This window comes from Rhineura floridana, chromosome 1, assembly GCF_030035675.1.
Source record: "Rhineura floridana isolate rRhiFlo1 chromosome 1, rRhiFlo1.hap2, whole genome shotgun sequence".
NCBI classification, from domain to species: Eukaryota; Metazoa; Chordata; class Lepidosauria; order Squamata; family Rhineuridae; genus Rhineura; species Rhineura floridana.
The window spans coordinates 271398028-271415704 of NC_084480.1; the positions used below are offsets into that span (position 1 = coordinate 271398028).

At 41.7% G+C, this 17677-nt stretch overlaps 1 protein-coding gene across 2 annotated transcripts in view; it reads right to left on the bottom strand.

The window, feature by feature from the left end:
• The window catches only part of JPH1 (junctophilin 1), a 117728-nt gene that overhangs the window by 14792 nt on the left and 85259 nt on the right, over positions 1-17677 (bottom strand). For both annotated transcript variants that reach the window (XM_061601559.1, XM_061601549.1), the window contains exon 3: positions 10576-10694. In XM_061601559.1, the coding sequence (XP_061457543.1) occupies positions 10576-10694 (119 nt within the window). The remainder of the gene's footprint in view (positions 1-10575; positions 10695-17677) is intronic.

A 17677-nucleotide genomic window follows, 5' to 3' on the forward strand; every position in this document is an offset into this window, starting at 1 on the left:
TGCACGTCTTTAAACACCAGCAAGATGTGAACCAATGACTGGTCTCAACTTAGCAGCCTAGCAGCTGCATTTTGAATTAATGACAGTTTATTCACAAGTCTCTTAAAGTGTGCTGCAGTAGTGTAATTATAGTCTAATGGTGTACTGTGTATGGAATAACTTACTTTCACGCTCAGTATTTAAGTAAATCATCATCACAGTTTTGAAGCTCAGATTGGGACCTCTACAATATATCTTTGAGAACTAGGATATTAGCAGAATTGAAAGGCAGATATTGTTCTAACTTTGCTTTAGCATCAAACAAATCAAAGACATATATGCATAACTGGCTGTGCTCCTGAATTTTCACTGTGGTAAAAAGCCCTACATACACAGGAAATATTCCCGGAGAAATCATATGTCTCTTTCTAAGCCAGCTCTGTAACCAAAGGAAAAAGCATGCTCATCAAAACTGAAGATCCCACATTAGCCTTAGAGTATGTTAGCATGGGCTGAAGCTGCCTTCACAAGTGCAGATCCTGGAGATAGAATGCACTGCTTTTCCGCAACTGGTCACCCAGATAAACATCATATGGGATGCTCTAACTGGAGTCCTATTTGTACTGAATGATATTGTTCATCTGTAAAAACCCAGGCTGTTATGCTAACTTCCAGGCTTCCCTTAATTTCTAGATGTACATTCTGGCTTTTTAAAAACATATGTATATATATAAACAGCTATCCATTTCATTTGAAGGGGCTACCTGAATTGAAGTAGCATGAGGCTACTTGAATTGTATTGCTTTGGTGGAAAGGAGGGGTATAAAATATTTTAAATCCATTAAAATATAGTATGCTATAGGAGTCACTGGCAAAGCTAGTTTACATTGCTCCTTGATTAACTGTTAAAAACACAAAAAATATAAGCAAAATGAATACACATACAAGAGTTTATATCAGGGGTGGGCAGACTTCAGGCTTGTAGGATCTAGTTCATTTTTACTAGAACTCTGAGATCCACCAACAGGAGCCAGATGCAAAAGATATATTCTTAGAATCAAACACTTCTGAGTCCAGGAATTTGTTCTGAGTACCAAAACTGAACTGAGCTCACAGTTATTCCACACAAAAATCTTTTCCAGATTGCTCTCCCTCCCCATCTCTATTCATTTAAGCAGTACAATGTAAGGGGAAGTATTTTATTTCCATTGTTAAACAACTTGGAGTCAGAAATGCTTGTCAATCTATTTCAGAGATCCTTGGATGAGACAGATTTTCTAGATACATTTGAATCAGGGTTTAGACCCATTTTTGCATTGCAATCACCTTGGCCACCCTGTACGATGACTTGTGATGCCAGAAAGGCAGGTGGAGTGTCTCCGTGCTGGTATTCCTTGGCATCTTGGTGGCTTCAATACCACTAAGCATGGTATCCTTTTGAAGCAACTAGCTGGGTTAAGAGCTGGAGGCACTGCTTTGTGGTGGTTCTGCTCCTATCTGGATGGCCAACTTCAGAAGTGGTGTTTGGGACATTGGCTCCTTGGAACTTCCAGTGCAGAATTCTGCGGGATGTGATCTTATCACCCATGCTGTTTAACATCTATATGAAACCACTGACAGTGGAGTCATTTGGAGGTTTTGGAGTGTGTTGCCCTCAGAATGCTGATGTAAACAACTCTTTCACAGCTCAAGCAGGTGTAGTGGTGGATGTACTGTACTGGTGTCTGGCTTCAGTAACAGACAGGAGGAGAGTCAATAAAATGAGGCTCAATCCAGGCAACACTGAGACACTGTTAAGTGGGTGGTTTCCCTGACCAGAAAGATGGGATGTCTCCTGTTCTGGATGGGGTCAAGCTTCCCCAAAGGAGGTGTGCAGCTTGGGGGTACTTTTGGATTCAAGACTGTCACTGGAGGCCTAAGTGGCCTCCAAGGCACAGAATGCCTTCTAACAACTTCTGCTGGTGGCCCAGCTGTGACCTTATTTGGACAGGGATAACTTTGTTTCAGTTGTCTATGCTGTGGTAACCTCTAGACAGGATTATTCCAATGTGCTGTATGTTGAGCTGTACTTTAAAGACAGTTTAGAAACATTAATTAGTGCAAAACGTGGCAGCCAGACTGTTAATGAAAACAGGAAGAAATACAATACTATTGTCTTATATGCACTGGCTGTCAGTTTTAATTCTAAGTGCTGATTTTGACCTTTAAAGCCCTGTATGGCTTGGGACCCCAATACCTAAAGGGCCACCTCTTCCCATATGAACCTGCCCAGACACTGCATTTGTCATCTGAGGCCCTTCTCTGTGTCTCACCCCTAAAAGAAGCATGGAGGGTGGTGATGGCCAACTGGATGGCCAACTTCAGAAGGTGGTGCTTGGGACCTTTTGAGTAATAGCTCCCCATCTCTGGAATGCTTTCCCAGAGGCATGCCTGACACCAACTTTACTATCACTTCAGCACCAGGTAAAAACATTTTTATTCTTTCAGGCATATGGGCAGGTTTTCTGATACTGATGTTACAGTCATTTAATCCAGGCATTCGTTCTGTATTTTTATAATTGTTACTCTATTCATATGTAAGCATCACACTGCAGTTCACAGTGACACAGACAGGTCATGCTGCAAACTCTAGTGTGAACACTCCCCCCCCCACCTGTACTCTGCCTGCACAGTTTGCCACGGCAAGTGGGCAAAGCATCAGCAGCTGCTTGGGTGGGAAGAGGCTGAATATTACACAAGAACCCGTTTGACAGACAGATTTTGTAAGCAAGGTTTCATCTTTGAGCAAATGTTTATGGCAGATATAAATAAAGGTTTATAATAAAGACAGTGAATATGCTCTGGTAATACTCCCATTCATGAGCTTCTAATTCCTCCTGTCATGGATCATGCACATTTTAAAGGGCCAATATAGGAAAGGATGAGAAAGTGCTGTCAACTTATTATTTCAATTGCACATTATGATGCACAGTGCTTTTCTCGAAGATGTACTTTTGGAAAAATAACACTTGCATTCAAAGTTTCATAAAAAATACTAAAGAAAACTAGAATGCATTGTACCTTGAACAGCTCAGAATTCAAGAAAAGAACCAATGCTGTTTAATACTACATTCTTAAAATGCACAATATTTTTCAAGGGGAGGGTGAGAATATATTATATGAATGTAATTATCAGATAGTGTTTTCAAGAAACTCAATGTGTTCATAGCATTGAGTGTTAAAGGACAATGAGGCACAGGATCCTCACTGTGTGCAAAGTAACTTTGGAGCATAGGAACTTATGTCACGTCAGCCTGTTGGTCCATGTCAATCAGTATTGTCTGGACTGCCAGCTAGTGATGTTTCAAGCTCCCAGCCCTACCTGGAGATGCCAGGAACTGAACTTGGGCCTTTTGCATGCAAAGCATGTGCTTAACCCCTGAACTATGGCTCCTCCTCACTTTGAGTGCACGTGCACTGGCATTTTTACAGATAGTTCACTCTGAGAGTTTTGTGGCCTCTTACCACTGTCCCCAGCCCAGATCTTGCATCTACTCCTAGAATACATCTGACATGCCTGCATATACCTCAAAGCAAAGAACTATAAACACTCTGGAATACACTTTAAAATATATTTCTTCTGTATCTCTGTTAATCAGAAGTAGCCTCTAGTCACTATTCTCAAATTAGTAATGGTGAAAGACAATGGACACATGCATGGGCACTTATGCAAGTGGGAATCTACCCATTGGTTAGAAGAGGATTTTGTGCAATAATAGAGTGTAATCCAATTATTTATTTATTAGCAAAATTTAACAGCAAATTGTACTAATTGTGTTAAATTCCAGTTATATTTCTTCAAAAGAAGCATTCATAATTTTGCCCTCTTATTTGGAAATCAAATGTTTTTGAGTTATTTATGCTTTTCCCAAAATGCCCCCCCCTTTTGCAGCTCTGTACAAAGAGAACTGATTGAAGGAAAGTTAACAACTGTTTGAATCATAGTGATTAGTGTAGAAGCATATGCACTTATAAAAATTAAAAATAAGAATTTAAATGTTAGAAGTGTATGCTTCTTTTTAAATTGTATGTTACAGAACTATTTATTGTCATAGCACAACTGAAATTTATGTATTTCTTCTAATGAGAAACAAATGAGTAACAAGAATAAATAACTACATCTTACTCACTTTAGTTGGACATCATTTCCTGACATTCATTAATTGAAGTATTTCACAGAGCTTTACAAAAATATATGTAGCAAAACATAAACAGTAAAAAGATGCCAAACTACCTCAAGAATGGCAGAGGAGCAAACTGTTATATTGCTGTAAAAATTAGACCAACAAATATTTTTCCTCATCGTTTCTGGCACAGATTCCTCAAATTCAGTCTTAGTGTAACAAATGGCATATTTGTTTCACAGGTAGTATTATCAGCCAATTAGCTAACTGATGCCTGTACTTAACACATCAAATAAAAGAAAAGTGCTTGAAAACTGTTTTTCAGTGTTTTATGCTTTCAGTATATACAAATTCCTTAAGTGGATTAATGTTCACTTGCATTACAAAGAGAAAAGACTCTCAAATAAGGCAAGATGTTAGTAGTCCTCTGTTTCTTTTCTTAAAACAAACAAACAAAAAAAATACATACATTGTGGATTTCCTATGTGCTGCCATATACTCATTAAAGCACAGATTTCTTGCTTTTCAAACTAAGCATTTTTAGCCAAGAAAAGGGTAAAATTACATTTCCCCACAATATTGTCTTTCAGGACAATTTGACACAACAACAGACTGTTGCTTAGTTACAGTCAGGAAGTGCAGGGAGCTGCCAGGGCTAGTAATGGTAACTGTCAGATCTTTGTGCTGATATCTCATGTGATGAGCAGCAAGAGGTGCAGGTTGATGGGTAATGTCTGATGTGTCTTTAGCTTCTGGGCATCTTAACCCATCCAGGAAGCCTATTAGATCTCCCCAACTTAGAAAAACTATCAAGGGTTCTAGATTGGACTTGGACTTTACTTGGGCAACAGTAGTGTCCGCTGTGCTTGTCTATCTGCAAAACCAAGTTTCTGGCTGCTGGCTCTCAGCTTATTACCCTGCAGCTGCCCAAGGTCTAAACTAAACAAAATGACAGAAATCCATGATCAAATCTACTTTTTCTTCTAGCAGCTGTGCCCCTCCTGCACCAACATCTGCTCACACATGTCCACTCTCGTTTAGTTCGGTCCTAAGGCCTGTCACTAACATGGAGACTGAGGATTTCTGATGCATCATTACATTGTTGTACCACCTAAAAGCAAACTTTGGAGCTGCTACAACACAATTGGCTTAGGAAATAGAAACAACTGAGAAAGTTATTTGTGGATAACAACTTTGAGATTCTTTTCTTTCAAAACACATAGAATTCCAAGAATTTTAAAATAGTGTTTTATTTGAGAACTATTTTAGGAGCTTTTTTGGCTACTAAGTGTCTTTGAATCAAATGGCATCATTTATGCATATGTCACATCAGAAATATTACTAAACTGCATATTATTATATCAGAGAGGATCTTGACAGGCTCCAGAAAAAGTGATCAAATATTTCAAATGCAGTTTAACATGCAGTAAGTCAACATCTATCTATAAATAAGTAACCCTGCAAGGGCTTTAAATTGCAAGAACCTTAATTACTACAGACTCATATATCTTCTCATGCAGAAATTATACACTATAGCCAGCGTGGATTTTTCACATTCCACAATGTTAAATTGAAAATACCCCCCATACCATTCTGAGGCTTCCCATAAGCTCATTTCAAAACAAAACCTTACAAAACTTATAGTCCTGAACTCAGAAACGCTTGCTTAACAACCCTCTCAATTTTCATGGCGATACACAAAACAGCCAGAGAGCATAGACAGTACAAAGTCTAAAAAGAGAGCAAAAACCCTGAGAGCCCTTTTGGACTTTTTTCTCTCAGAGTTCTCATGATCTGTTGAAATTCATTAAAAATCAGCCATGTTCACAAAGTACCCGTAATCCCATTACTGACCTTGCCCCATACTCTGACCTTCATCTTCTGCAGTTTAAACATTAAAAAAATGCCTGGCTGGTTTTTAATTAATTTAAGAAATTTTGGCTTGAACCCAATGATAGTGTCGGGCATGCTCAGGAAGAACCAACTATCAGTGTTCTAAAAGCCAGACTCACAGCTGCTTGGCTTGCCTAATCAGGGGGCCACACCCATACCAGACTTTGATTTCATGTGAGACAGTCATGGCTTCCCTCAGAGAATCCTGGGAAGTGTAGTTTGTGAAGGGTGCTGAGAGGAGACTCCTATTCCACTGACAGAGATCCAGAGGCAAGAGTGGTTTAACAGTCAGCCACTCGGATTGAACGTCTGTGAGGGGAACAGGGCGTCTCCTAGCAACTATCAGCACCTTTCACTAACTACACTTCCCAGGATTCTTTGAGAGAAGCCATAACTGTCCAAAGTGAAATAAAGGTCTGGTGTGGATGTGGTCAGGGACAGCTTTGGTTTAAATCTGGGTGGGAGGCTACATGCACCAGCTGTAGAATAGAAAGGTGGGGCAAACACTGAAAAGCAATGATACCGTTCACAAAGTTTTCCTTTTGGAAAGGAAAGGGGCTTCCCCTCTGCCCAATGCCTACCCACCCAATCTCCCCTCCCCCTCCTCCTCCCCACCCCTCCCCAGGGTCAGTGTTGGAGAACGACTTGGGAGACCAGGGTTCGAATCCCCACACAGCCATGAAGCTCACTGGGTGACCTTGGGCCAGTCACTGCCTTTCAGCCTCAGAGGAAGGCAATGGTAAAACAACCTCTGAATACCGTTTACCTTGAAAACCCTATTCACAGGGTCACCATAAGTCAGGATTGACTTGAAGGCAGTCCATTTCCATTTCCAAACATGATTGCACAGAAATAAATCCCACTGAACTCTAAAAGTATGCAACTGATCAAACCCACCCTTCCTTCTCCTCCCTCCTATCCCCTCCTTCTTTCCCCTTCCCTCCTCCTTCCTTTGCCCCTCCCCCATCCCCTTCCAATCGACTCCTTCCCCTTCCCCTTCCCCCTCCCCATGGTCAGTTTTACCTATCTTAACCATGATTTCACAGGAGTAAATACCACTGAACTCTATAAGCATGCAAATGATCAAACCTGCCCTCCCCTCCCCCTTCCTTTGCCCTCTCCAATCTGCTCCTCCCCTTTCCCCCTCCCCTCCCCCATGGTCAGTTTTACCTATCCTAACCATGATTGCATAGGAATAAATCCCACTGAACTCAAGCATGAAAATGACCAGACCTGCCTTCCCCCTGCTTCTCCTCTCCCTTCCTCCTCCCCTCCTCTCTTCCTTCTTTCTCCTCCCCTGCCCACTCCAGCCCTCCCCACCGGTCAGTTTTACTTATCCTAAGCATTACTGCATGGGAGTAAATCCCACTGAACACAATAAACATGCAAATGATCAAACCTGTCCTTCTCCTCCCCTCCCCCACCTGCCTGCTCCCATCCCCCTCCTCCCCTCTTCCCTTCCTTGCCTCCCTCCTCCACCTCTCCTCATCCCTTGTGGGCAGTTTCACCTATTGTAAGCATGAATGCAGGGGAGTAAATCCCACTGAACTCAATAAACATGCAAATGATCAATGCCTTCTTGGCAAGCTTGCACAGGATCCCATTTCTTACCTCACAGATTAAAAAGCAGAGAAATTCACTAATAGGCAAAAAACATTGCAGTTTAAGAATGTACCTATAGCCCACAGATATTTCTATCAAACTTTAAAAAGCAGGGAAATTGGGAAGCTATAGTGAATGCACCAGGGGAGCAGGAGACCTGAACTCCTCTCTGAGATGTTGAACTGGGAGGTGTTTTAGCAGGGAGGAAGCAACATTATTAAGACAGTTGATATAATAATAATAATAATAATAATAATAATAATAATAATAATAATAATAATAATAATTTATTTCTACCCCGCCTTTTGGCCAGAAGGCCCTCAAGGCGGCTTACAAACCCCCCACAAATATAAAAATACATCAATAAAGACAATACAATTTACAAAAGGCAGCAGTTACAACTTCCAATAAAATACATTAACAAATCACAAAGCGAAAATCAGAAGAGTAGCAGTGAATTTTGACCAAGTGCTCCTTGCGGTCTTTGCTGCTCTTAAACTTCTCTGGACAGCTCTCCACCAGGTACTGGTACATGTTGTGCCCCTCTGCCATAACCTGGAAGAGGGAGTCATGCCACTCTAGAACGTGAAGCTCTAGTAGATGGGTGGAAATTCCCATAAAATTTGATGGCTGCCTCAGATTTCCACATGATGTAGGCGGAGGCATGACTGCTGGGTAGATGTTGGCCCTTCCTCTGCTGAAGCCACCTCCTCGAGAGCTCTTGTAGTCAAAGTGGAAGCTGCCCGAGGGCAACTCATCCAGCGGGGTGCTGAGTGTGGAGAGCGAGAAAGTGCCCTGCAGCATCCCCCTCACTGGCCGGGTGTAGCAGAGCGCATGAGGAAAAGGCCGCCTAGCATTCCATCGAAGGGCTACCCACCGCCCTGGCCAGGTGAGCACGGACCAAGCTCTCCGCCGCCTCTTTCCAGCCAGAGTGGCCGATAATAGCTGGGTCCGGCTGCAGGTCTGGTGGAGCCTCCGCTTGGAGAGGTTCTTAAAAGAGGAGGAGGGCGAGGTGCCGGCCGCCAGCAAGGAAAAGCAGGAGAAGATGCTGTTGAGCAGGCTGTGCACAGACATCCCGGGGGTGATGGCGAGGTAATCCTCGCTCAGCCTGTACACGCCTGGGCTGCTCGCTCGTTCGCACTCATCCTCCCGCTGCCGACCTCGCCACCTACTTGTTCCCTCACAGGAACCTGCTCATGCTGCTGGTGCCATCATGATCATGTGCTGTTCTTCAGTTCAGATGGTCACTTTAAGTATGTCTGATTTCCTTTGCAATTTTAGTGAAGTTTCCTATAGTAAATCATTTTCTTTTGTTTCTGTTTCTGTGAATATGTTAAGTACAGCAACACTTTGCAAAATTTACATTAAAAAAAGTCCAAAAATAATTGTGGAATAATGGCACTGACTATTCTGCAGAATAGTCTCCAGTGGACATGAGGAGTGTCTCAGTTTGCACAAGATAAAACAGTGGGAGGTGAAATATATTCTAGCAAAATTCTAGGTGTGCTCTCTGTTTATAATTGACCATGCCCACCTTGCCTTAAATGAAGTGGTTTAAACATAGCAGGCTGAAAACATGAATCCTCTTTTTTCCAACAGCTAGAGTCATTGCTGAAGTAGCAACATATTGTAATCATTCTGATTTTACATCAAACCGCAGTTTCAGATTCAACTGTTAATGCACCCAAAATAGAAATAGAACACAACCTGCAATTTGAAACACAAAAGGTTGTCTTCACCATCATATGATGTTGACCAATGAAAAGGCTTTGAAATTAATAAAAATAAATTTGACAGAGATTTGTAGGATGAAAAATGAGAGAAATAAAATTTTCTAGATTCAATTCTCTGTAGAAACATTAGTAACACAGGAAAAAAGCAAAGTAAGAAGAACACCAACAAACATACAAAAATATAATTCTCCATCTTTGGAGATGGCAGGTGTTGCCACCACTCACCATATGTTCAGAGGCACATGTTACTAAATTATTCCAAGCTACACAGGAAGTGGATTGGACTGTGAAAGACCAACCCAAATTGTGTTTGCATTTTGACAAATGTGTAGGGCAGTCCAATATCTCAGAGAGGGGGTCAGGTCTCCTGCTCTCCTGGTGCATTCACTATAGCTTCCCAATTTCCCTGCTTTTTAAAGTTTGATAGAAATATTTGTGGGCTATAGGTACGTCCTTAAACCGCAAGGTTTTTTGCCTATTAGTGAATACCATTATACATTCAGGCAGCTGGTGTAGCATCAGGAATAGCATTGGAAGGTCCAGTTCAAGTCTAATGTCAGTTATAAACTCACTGCCTTCAGCCTTAGACAAACTCAGCATCATGCTGTGATATTGCTCAAACATGAGGGTCTTAAGTAATACCCTTAAAAAAATGATTCCATGAAGGTACACATGTGGTAATCGTATACTGCATGTGCTTATTCTCATTCAAACATGCAAAACATCAGTAGTGCAGGGCTTTAATGACAGTCCAAGTATCTTGCTCAACACTTGGATGGAGGAGAGAAATTTGAATCAGGAATCAAGAACATATGCTAGAGATTACATTAACTTCACAGGCAGATATTCTTTGTAGCATGCTATTCTTTCCTTTCCCTTTTAGCTTTTGAAATGTAACTATTAAGTCACTCCTTGATTTTTAGAGGAAACAAAGGAAAACTTTTTCAGCATGGTAGTTCTTTAAAGTCACACTACTATTCCAGTTTCATGGTGCAAATCTTTGATTCACTCCTGCTGGTTAGACGACTTCCTGCCACAAGAATGACAGGGTTGCCTTTCCTGCAAAAACAGGTTACTAAGTGGGCTACTGAATATTTGGTTACACTTTATAAATATTTCAGCATTACCTCTGCAGGGATTGTTGTAAACATTGTAAACAGTAGTAAACATCATTCCTGTATGAATTTAAACATTTCAAATGTTACCTGGTTGGTAGAAACCCGGGGAAAGTTCTCTGGCGACTGCTCTGGCAATGTCACACTCCTGACGAGCAGATTGAGCAGCTTGATCTGCAGCATCAGCTTTAGCCCTTGCATGTGCAGTTCTGTAGAAGGCATAACAATGTTTTATATCCTTTGCATTAATACACGTAATTTGTACAAATATCCCTGCTTCTGGAAAATAAATTATACACTTTTATTTAGGCAATATAATTATTCTTTGAAACTTTTATCAATTCCAAGGGGTTGTATCCAGAGTAGCGCTATGAGAACGTTCCATCAGTGCAAAGATTTCTGTTTGTGCAACGGAACATTTCCCCCCTCTCTCCCTCCCGCCACAATGCTAAAAGCACAGTCCAAATAAAGGAACACAAGTAATAAAACTGCATTCCAGGCAGAGCTTGGAAAAGTTACTTTTTTGAACTACAACTCCCATCAGCCCAATCCAGTGGCCATGCTGGCTGGGGCTGATGGGAGTTGTAGTTTAAAAAAGTAACGTTTCCAAGCTCTGATTCCAGGCATGTTCTATGCAATGCTGTGAGCCAAAAGTATTCCAAAAATAGAGAGAGAACAAATATTATCACTTCCTTTCACTATTATATAATTCACTATTTTTGAACCTTGCATCACCAGGCTAGTTACAGGCATAATAAACCAATACAAGTATCATAATAAATAACAAATAATACAGCAGGCATACTGTCTTCTTTGATGAACCATAAGAATATAAGAATAGATCTGCTGGATCAGTCCAAGGGCCCATCTAGTCCAGCAACATTCACACAGTGGCCAAGCCAGATGCCCAGGAGAAGTACACAAGCACAGCAACAGTGCTCTCCCCACTTGTGATTCCTGTCAACTGGTATTCAGAAGCATTTGGCCTCTGACAGTGGAGGAAAAACATAGTCATTGTGGCTAGAAGTTACTGATAGCTACTATACAAAACTTGTTGTCGATCAATTGAAAATGGAAATGGACTGCTTTCAAGTCGATTCTGACTCATGGTAACCCTATGAATAGGGCTTTGATGGTAAGCGGTATTCAAAGGGGGTTCACCATTGCCTTCCTCTGAGGCTAAGAGGCAGTGACTGGCCCAAGGTCACCCAGTGAGCTTCATGGCTGTGTGGGGATTCGAACCCTGGTCTCCCAGGTCATAGTCCAGTACTCTAACCACTACGTCACACTGGCTCTTGTTGATCAATTACTACTATATTCACTAATAGGAAAAAAACCTTGTGGTTTAAGAATGTACCTATAGCCCACAGATATTTCTATCCAACTTTAAAAAGCGGGAATTGGGAAGCTATAGTGAATGCACTAGGGGAGCAGGAGACCTGACCTCCACTCTGAGATATTGGACTGCCCTACATATTTGTCAAAATGCAAACACAATTTGGGTTGGTCTTTCACAGTCCAATCCATTTCCTGTGTAGCTTGGAAGAATGTGGTAACATGTGCCTCTGAACATATGGTGAGTGGTGGCAATACCTGCAATCAGCCCAAATAATCGAAACAAGAAATGTACTGTGCTGATCTTGTTTTAGCAGGGAAGAAGCAACATTATTAAGACAGTTGACATAGTTCAGATGGTCACTTTAAGTATGTCTGATTTCCTTTGCAATTTTAGTGAAGTTTCCTATAGTAAATCATTTTCTTTTGCTTCTGTTTCTGTGAATATGTTAAGTACAGCAACACTCTGCAAAATTTACATTAAAAAAAGTCCAAAAATAATTGTGGAATAATGGCACTGACTATTCTGCAGAATAGTCTCCAGTGAACATGAGGAGTGTCTCAGTTTGCACAAGATAAAACAGTGGGAGGTGAAATATATTCTAGCAAAATTCTAGGTGTGCTCTCTGTTTATAATTGACCATGCCCACCTTGCCTTAAATGAAGTGGTTTAAACATAGCAGGCTGAAAACATGAATCCTCTTTTTTCCAACAGCTAGAGTCATTGCTGAAGCAGCAACATATTGTAATCAGTCTGATTTTACATCAAACCGCAGTTTCAGATTCAACTGTTAATACACCCAAAATAGAAATAGAACATAACCACCAATTTGAAACACAAAAGGCTGTCTTCACCATCATATGACACTGACCAATAAAAAGGCTTTGAAATTAATAAAAATAAATTTGACACCGATTTCTAGGATGAAAAATGAGAGAAATAAAATTTTCTAGATTAGATTCTCTGTAGAAACATTAGTAACACAGGAAAGAAGCAAAGTAAGAAGAATAACAACAAACATACAAAAATATAATTCTCCATCTTTGGAGATGGCAGGTATTGCCACCACTCACCATATGCTCAGAGGCACATGTTACCAAATGCTTCCAAGATACACAGGAAGTGGATTGGACTGTGAAAGACCAACCCAAATTGTGTTTGCATTTTGACAAATTTGTAGGGCAGTCCAACATCTCAGAGAGGAGTTAAGGTCTCCTGTTCCCCTGGTGCATTCACTATAGCTCCCAATTTCTCTGCTTTTTAAAGTTTGATAGAAATATCTGTGTGCTATAGGTACATTCTTAAACTGCAAGGTTTTTTTCCTATTAGTGAATTTCTCTGCTTTTTAATCCGGGAGGTAAGAAATGGGATCCTGTGCAAGCTTGCCGAGAAGGCACTGATCATTTGCATGCTTATTGAGTTCAGTGGGATTTATTCTCCTGCAATCATGCTTACAATAGGTGAAACTGACCACAGGGGATGAGGAGGAGGAGGGAGGGAAGGAAGGGCAGAGGGGGAGATAGGAGCAGGCAGGAGAGGGAGGGGAGAAGGACGGGTTTGATCATTTGCATGTTTATTGTGCTCAGTGGGATTTATTCCTGTGCAGTCATGCTTAGGATAGGTAAAACTGACCGGAGGGGGGAAGGAGGGAGGGCTGGAGTGGGCAGGGGAAGAGGAAGAGGGGAGGGAAGGAGGAAGGGAGATCAGGGGGAAAGGAGGGGAAGGGCATGTCTGATTATTTTACTTCTATGTAATCATGGTTAGAATAGGTAATACTGACCATGGGAGAGGAGGAGCAGGGCGAGGGGAGAGGAGAGGGAAGCAAAAAGGGAGGGGAGTGGGGAGCGGAAGGAGGGAGAGGGGCAAAGGAAGGGGGAGGGAAGGGCAGGTTTGATCATTTGCATGCTTATTGGGTTCAATGGTATTTACTCCTGTGCAATCATGCTTAAGACTGACCATGGAGAGGGGAAGGGGGATTTGATTGGAGGGGGAGGGGAGGGGCAAGAGGGAGGGGATAGAATGGAGGAGAAGGGAGGGTGGGTTTGATCAGTTGCATACTTTTTGAGTTCAATGGGATTTATTTCTGTGCAATCATGTTTGAACATGGAAATCAACTACCTTCAAGCTGATCCCGACTTATGGCGACCCTATGAATAGTTTTTTCATGGTATATGGTATTCAGATGTGGTTTTACCATTGCCTTCCTCTGAGGCTGAGAGGCAGTGACTGGCCCAGTCAGCTTCATGGCTGTGTGGGGATTCAAACCCTGGTCTCCTAGGTCGTAGTCCAACACTGACCTGGGGGAAGGGCAGGGAGGGTAGGAGGAGGGGGAGGAGAGGAGATTGGTGCATACTGGGCAGAGGAGAAGCCCCTTTCCTTTCCAAATGGAAAACATTGTGAACAGTATCATTGCTTTTCAGCATTTCCCCCACCTTTTTATTCTACAGCAGGTGCATGTAGCCTCCCACCCAAATTTAAACCAAAGCTGTCCCTGGCCACATCCACACCAGACCTTTATTCCACTTTAGACAGTCATGGCTTCTTGCAAAGAATCCTGGGAAGTGTAGTTAGTGAAAGGTGCTGATAGTTGCTAAGAGACGCCCTGTTCCCCTCACAGACCTTCAATCCGAGTGGCTGACTGTTAAACCACTCTGGCCACTGGACCTCTGTCAGGAGAATAGCAATCTCCTCTCAGCACCCTTCACAAACTACACTTTCAAGGATTCTTTGAGGGAAGCCGTGCCTGTCCCACGTGAAATCAAAGTCTGGTGTGGGTGTGGCCCCCTGATTAGCCAAGCCCAGCAGCTGTGAGTCTGGCTTTTAGAACACTGACAGTTGGTTCTTCCTGAGCATGCCCGACATTATCATTCAGTTCAATGCAAAATTACTTAAATTAATTAAAAATCAGCCGGGCATTTTTTTAACCTTTAAACTGCAGAAGCTGAAGGTCATAGTATGGGGCAAGGTCAGTAACAGGGTTACAGGTACTCTGTGAACATGGCTGATTTTTAATGAATTTCAACAGATTATGAGAACGCTCAGAGAAACAAGTCCAAAAGGGCTCTCGGTTTTTTCTCTCTCTCTTTAGACTTTGAACTCTCGATTCTTTCTGGCTGTTTTGTTTATCGCCATGGAAATTGAGAGGGTTGTTAAGCAAGCATTTCTGAGTTTTGTAAGGTTTTGTTTTGAAATGAGCTTATGGGAAGCCTCAGAATGGCATGAGGGATATTTTCAATTTAACATTGTGGAATGTTAAAAATCCATGCTGGCTATAGTATGCAGCCACTCTTGTGGCTGTATAATAAAATTCAACACTGTTTTAAACCAATTTTAAAAAGCAGGTAGGACACTAAACAAAGGATATTGCCACTGCAGACATAAAAGCAGAGTAATGTAAAGATAACATAGCAAACAGCATTTGCTGACATGATTAATATATTAGTTTTATCCAAAGGAAAACCAACAGTCTTGTGGCACCTGTCACCATAAGGATTACTGCTAGCTCAATAGGACTTCGTCTCTCTGCATGCACCTCACATCCTTCTCAAATCTGCTCTGAGCGGTTTGGGGAACCCCCAGAACAGATTTAGGGGGTGCATGGGGGGAGGAGAGGTGGAAGTTCCATTGTTCTAGCGGTAATACTTGTGCTGATGGGACCTGGACTTAGCACTTCATTGGATACAACCTTAAGAAATGTATTATGGCATAAGCTTTTGTAGACCACGGTGTCCACAAAAGTTTATGGCATAATAAATTTGTTAGGCTTTGAAGGTGCCACAAGACTCTTGTTTTTACTGCAACAGGCTAATATGGCTATCCCTCTGCAGGTTTTTCCAAAGCATTTGACATAAACCATTTAGCAGTATGGATCAAATTAACAAGGGGCTATAAATAGTTGGGACATCAGTTTAAACAACAAATGCAGCAGGAAAAGTAGCATAAGAAAAGATGGATTAACTTCTGAAGCCTTATTTATCCTTGCTTGTGTTTCCTGTTACATCAGTCACATTGACACTGTTGGTCCATAGCTCAAAAAATAAAAATAAAAGAAGAAATTGGTAATTAGCACTGATAATTAGAGCAACTGCACAGATAAAGTATTGAAGGTATGTCATTTTTCGAAGCATGTGCATCCTTTTAAATAAAAAATAAATTTTAAAAATAATGTGCCTTCTTTTGGATTTCTCCATGTGACTGTAATCACTTGGAGGGAGAGAGTGGCACCATGCCTTCTTGCCTCATATCCCACCTGCCCCCCATCCATGCTCTGGGGCACAGAGGTTTGAAGAGGGGAGCCTGATCTATGTAGGTAGGGTCTCCACTTGATGTAGAATTCTGCCCAATCAGGGTTCAAAATCACAGAAGCTCCTACATGCATGGAGGAGTTTCCCCTCCTCTGACCACTCTCCATACCCCCATGCAGAGCAGGCAGGGATGTGACTTTGTTCTCTTCCTCCATGCAATTATGTTTGGAAAAGAGTGCCTGAATGGAGCTTTAGTATAAGTGTTTGTGTGGCTTCATCTCCATGTGGTTACAAGTTTGCAAATGTGATTGTGAAAGGTCCCTTGAGGGTGTAGTGTGAAGAATAAAGCATGAGGACCCCATCCAGAGGAAGAGTGGAATGTACTTTTTCCTCTTTGGGCAGGTCAAGCAGCTCAGCTCACCAGTGGACTCCCTAGCTGCAACTCCTATAGCATAAAGTCCTGCATTCAGCAGGGGGTTGGACTCTTATAGGCCCCTTCCAACTCTACTATTCTATGATTCTAAGTAGGTGTAGCCAACCTGGTGCCCTCCAGAACTTTTGGACTACAACTCTCATCAGCCTCAGCAACCATGGCCAAGAGCCAGAGATGATGGGACCCCAAAACGTCTGGAGACTATCCCTAGTATAAAGGCTTTTAAAATGTTAACTGAATGAATATTGTAAACACATGCAAAGCCAGTATAAATAGAAATCTCTCAAAAGGGAAAAACCATCCTCCTTCAATGTGAAACAGAAGATGCATTGTTATTCCTCTCCTGTTCCACAAACACAAGAGTTCCTTATTTCCTGTCCACATAGCAAACAATCTGTAAGTAAGCCCACTTTTTAACTGCGTTTTTAAAGACATTTTCATATCTGGCTGGCCATGCTACATGTGTGTAGACAATCCTGATCTCTCTCCTGTTGACAGCACATACACCAAAGTAGTATGCCATCACATATGCAAGCAGAGGAAGACTCCTGTGTATCCATACACACACAAATCTTGTATCGCTTTTGTTATGTTCAACTCTAGTCTCTACCTTCAAGAAATTATCACACAATGTTCCACTTACATCCTTTGAGAGTTTCTCTTCACTCTTCTCCTTTTCCATTGTTCTTCTATCACTGATATATATTCCACTCAACACATGCTCAAACTCCTTAGCCCCGGCATGTATCAGTCTCTCTTTTCCTCTTTGACCTGATGCTCACCTTATGCTAGGCCCCCCACCTTCTGCTTTGCTTTTCTTCCTTTATGGCCTACCACAGTACTTGATTCCTATCCATTCTTCTTGACATCTGGCCTATAATTCTCTGCCAAACTAGTAGCATTTGAGATTTGTTATAATTTATACCATTCTTTCTTTAAACTTCCTTTCTTCCTTCCCATTCCCAACTGTTTCTGCTGTACATAGGTCTGCCCATCTTTTTGACTCATTTTGTACTTTCATCCATCATCATCATCATCACCATTATTAGTATTAGTATTAAATTTCTATTCTGCCCTTCCTCCCATAAGGAGCCCAGGGCAACAAAGGAAGGACAAAACATCTTAAAACAGCAATTCCAACGCAGATGCAGACTGGGACAAGGTCTCTACTTAAATGGC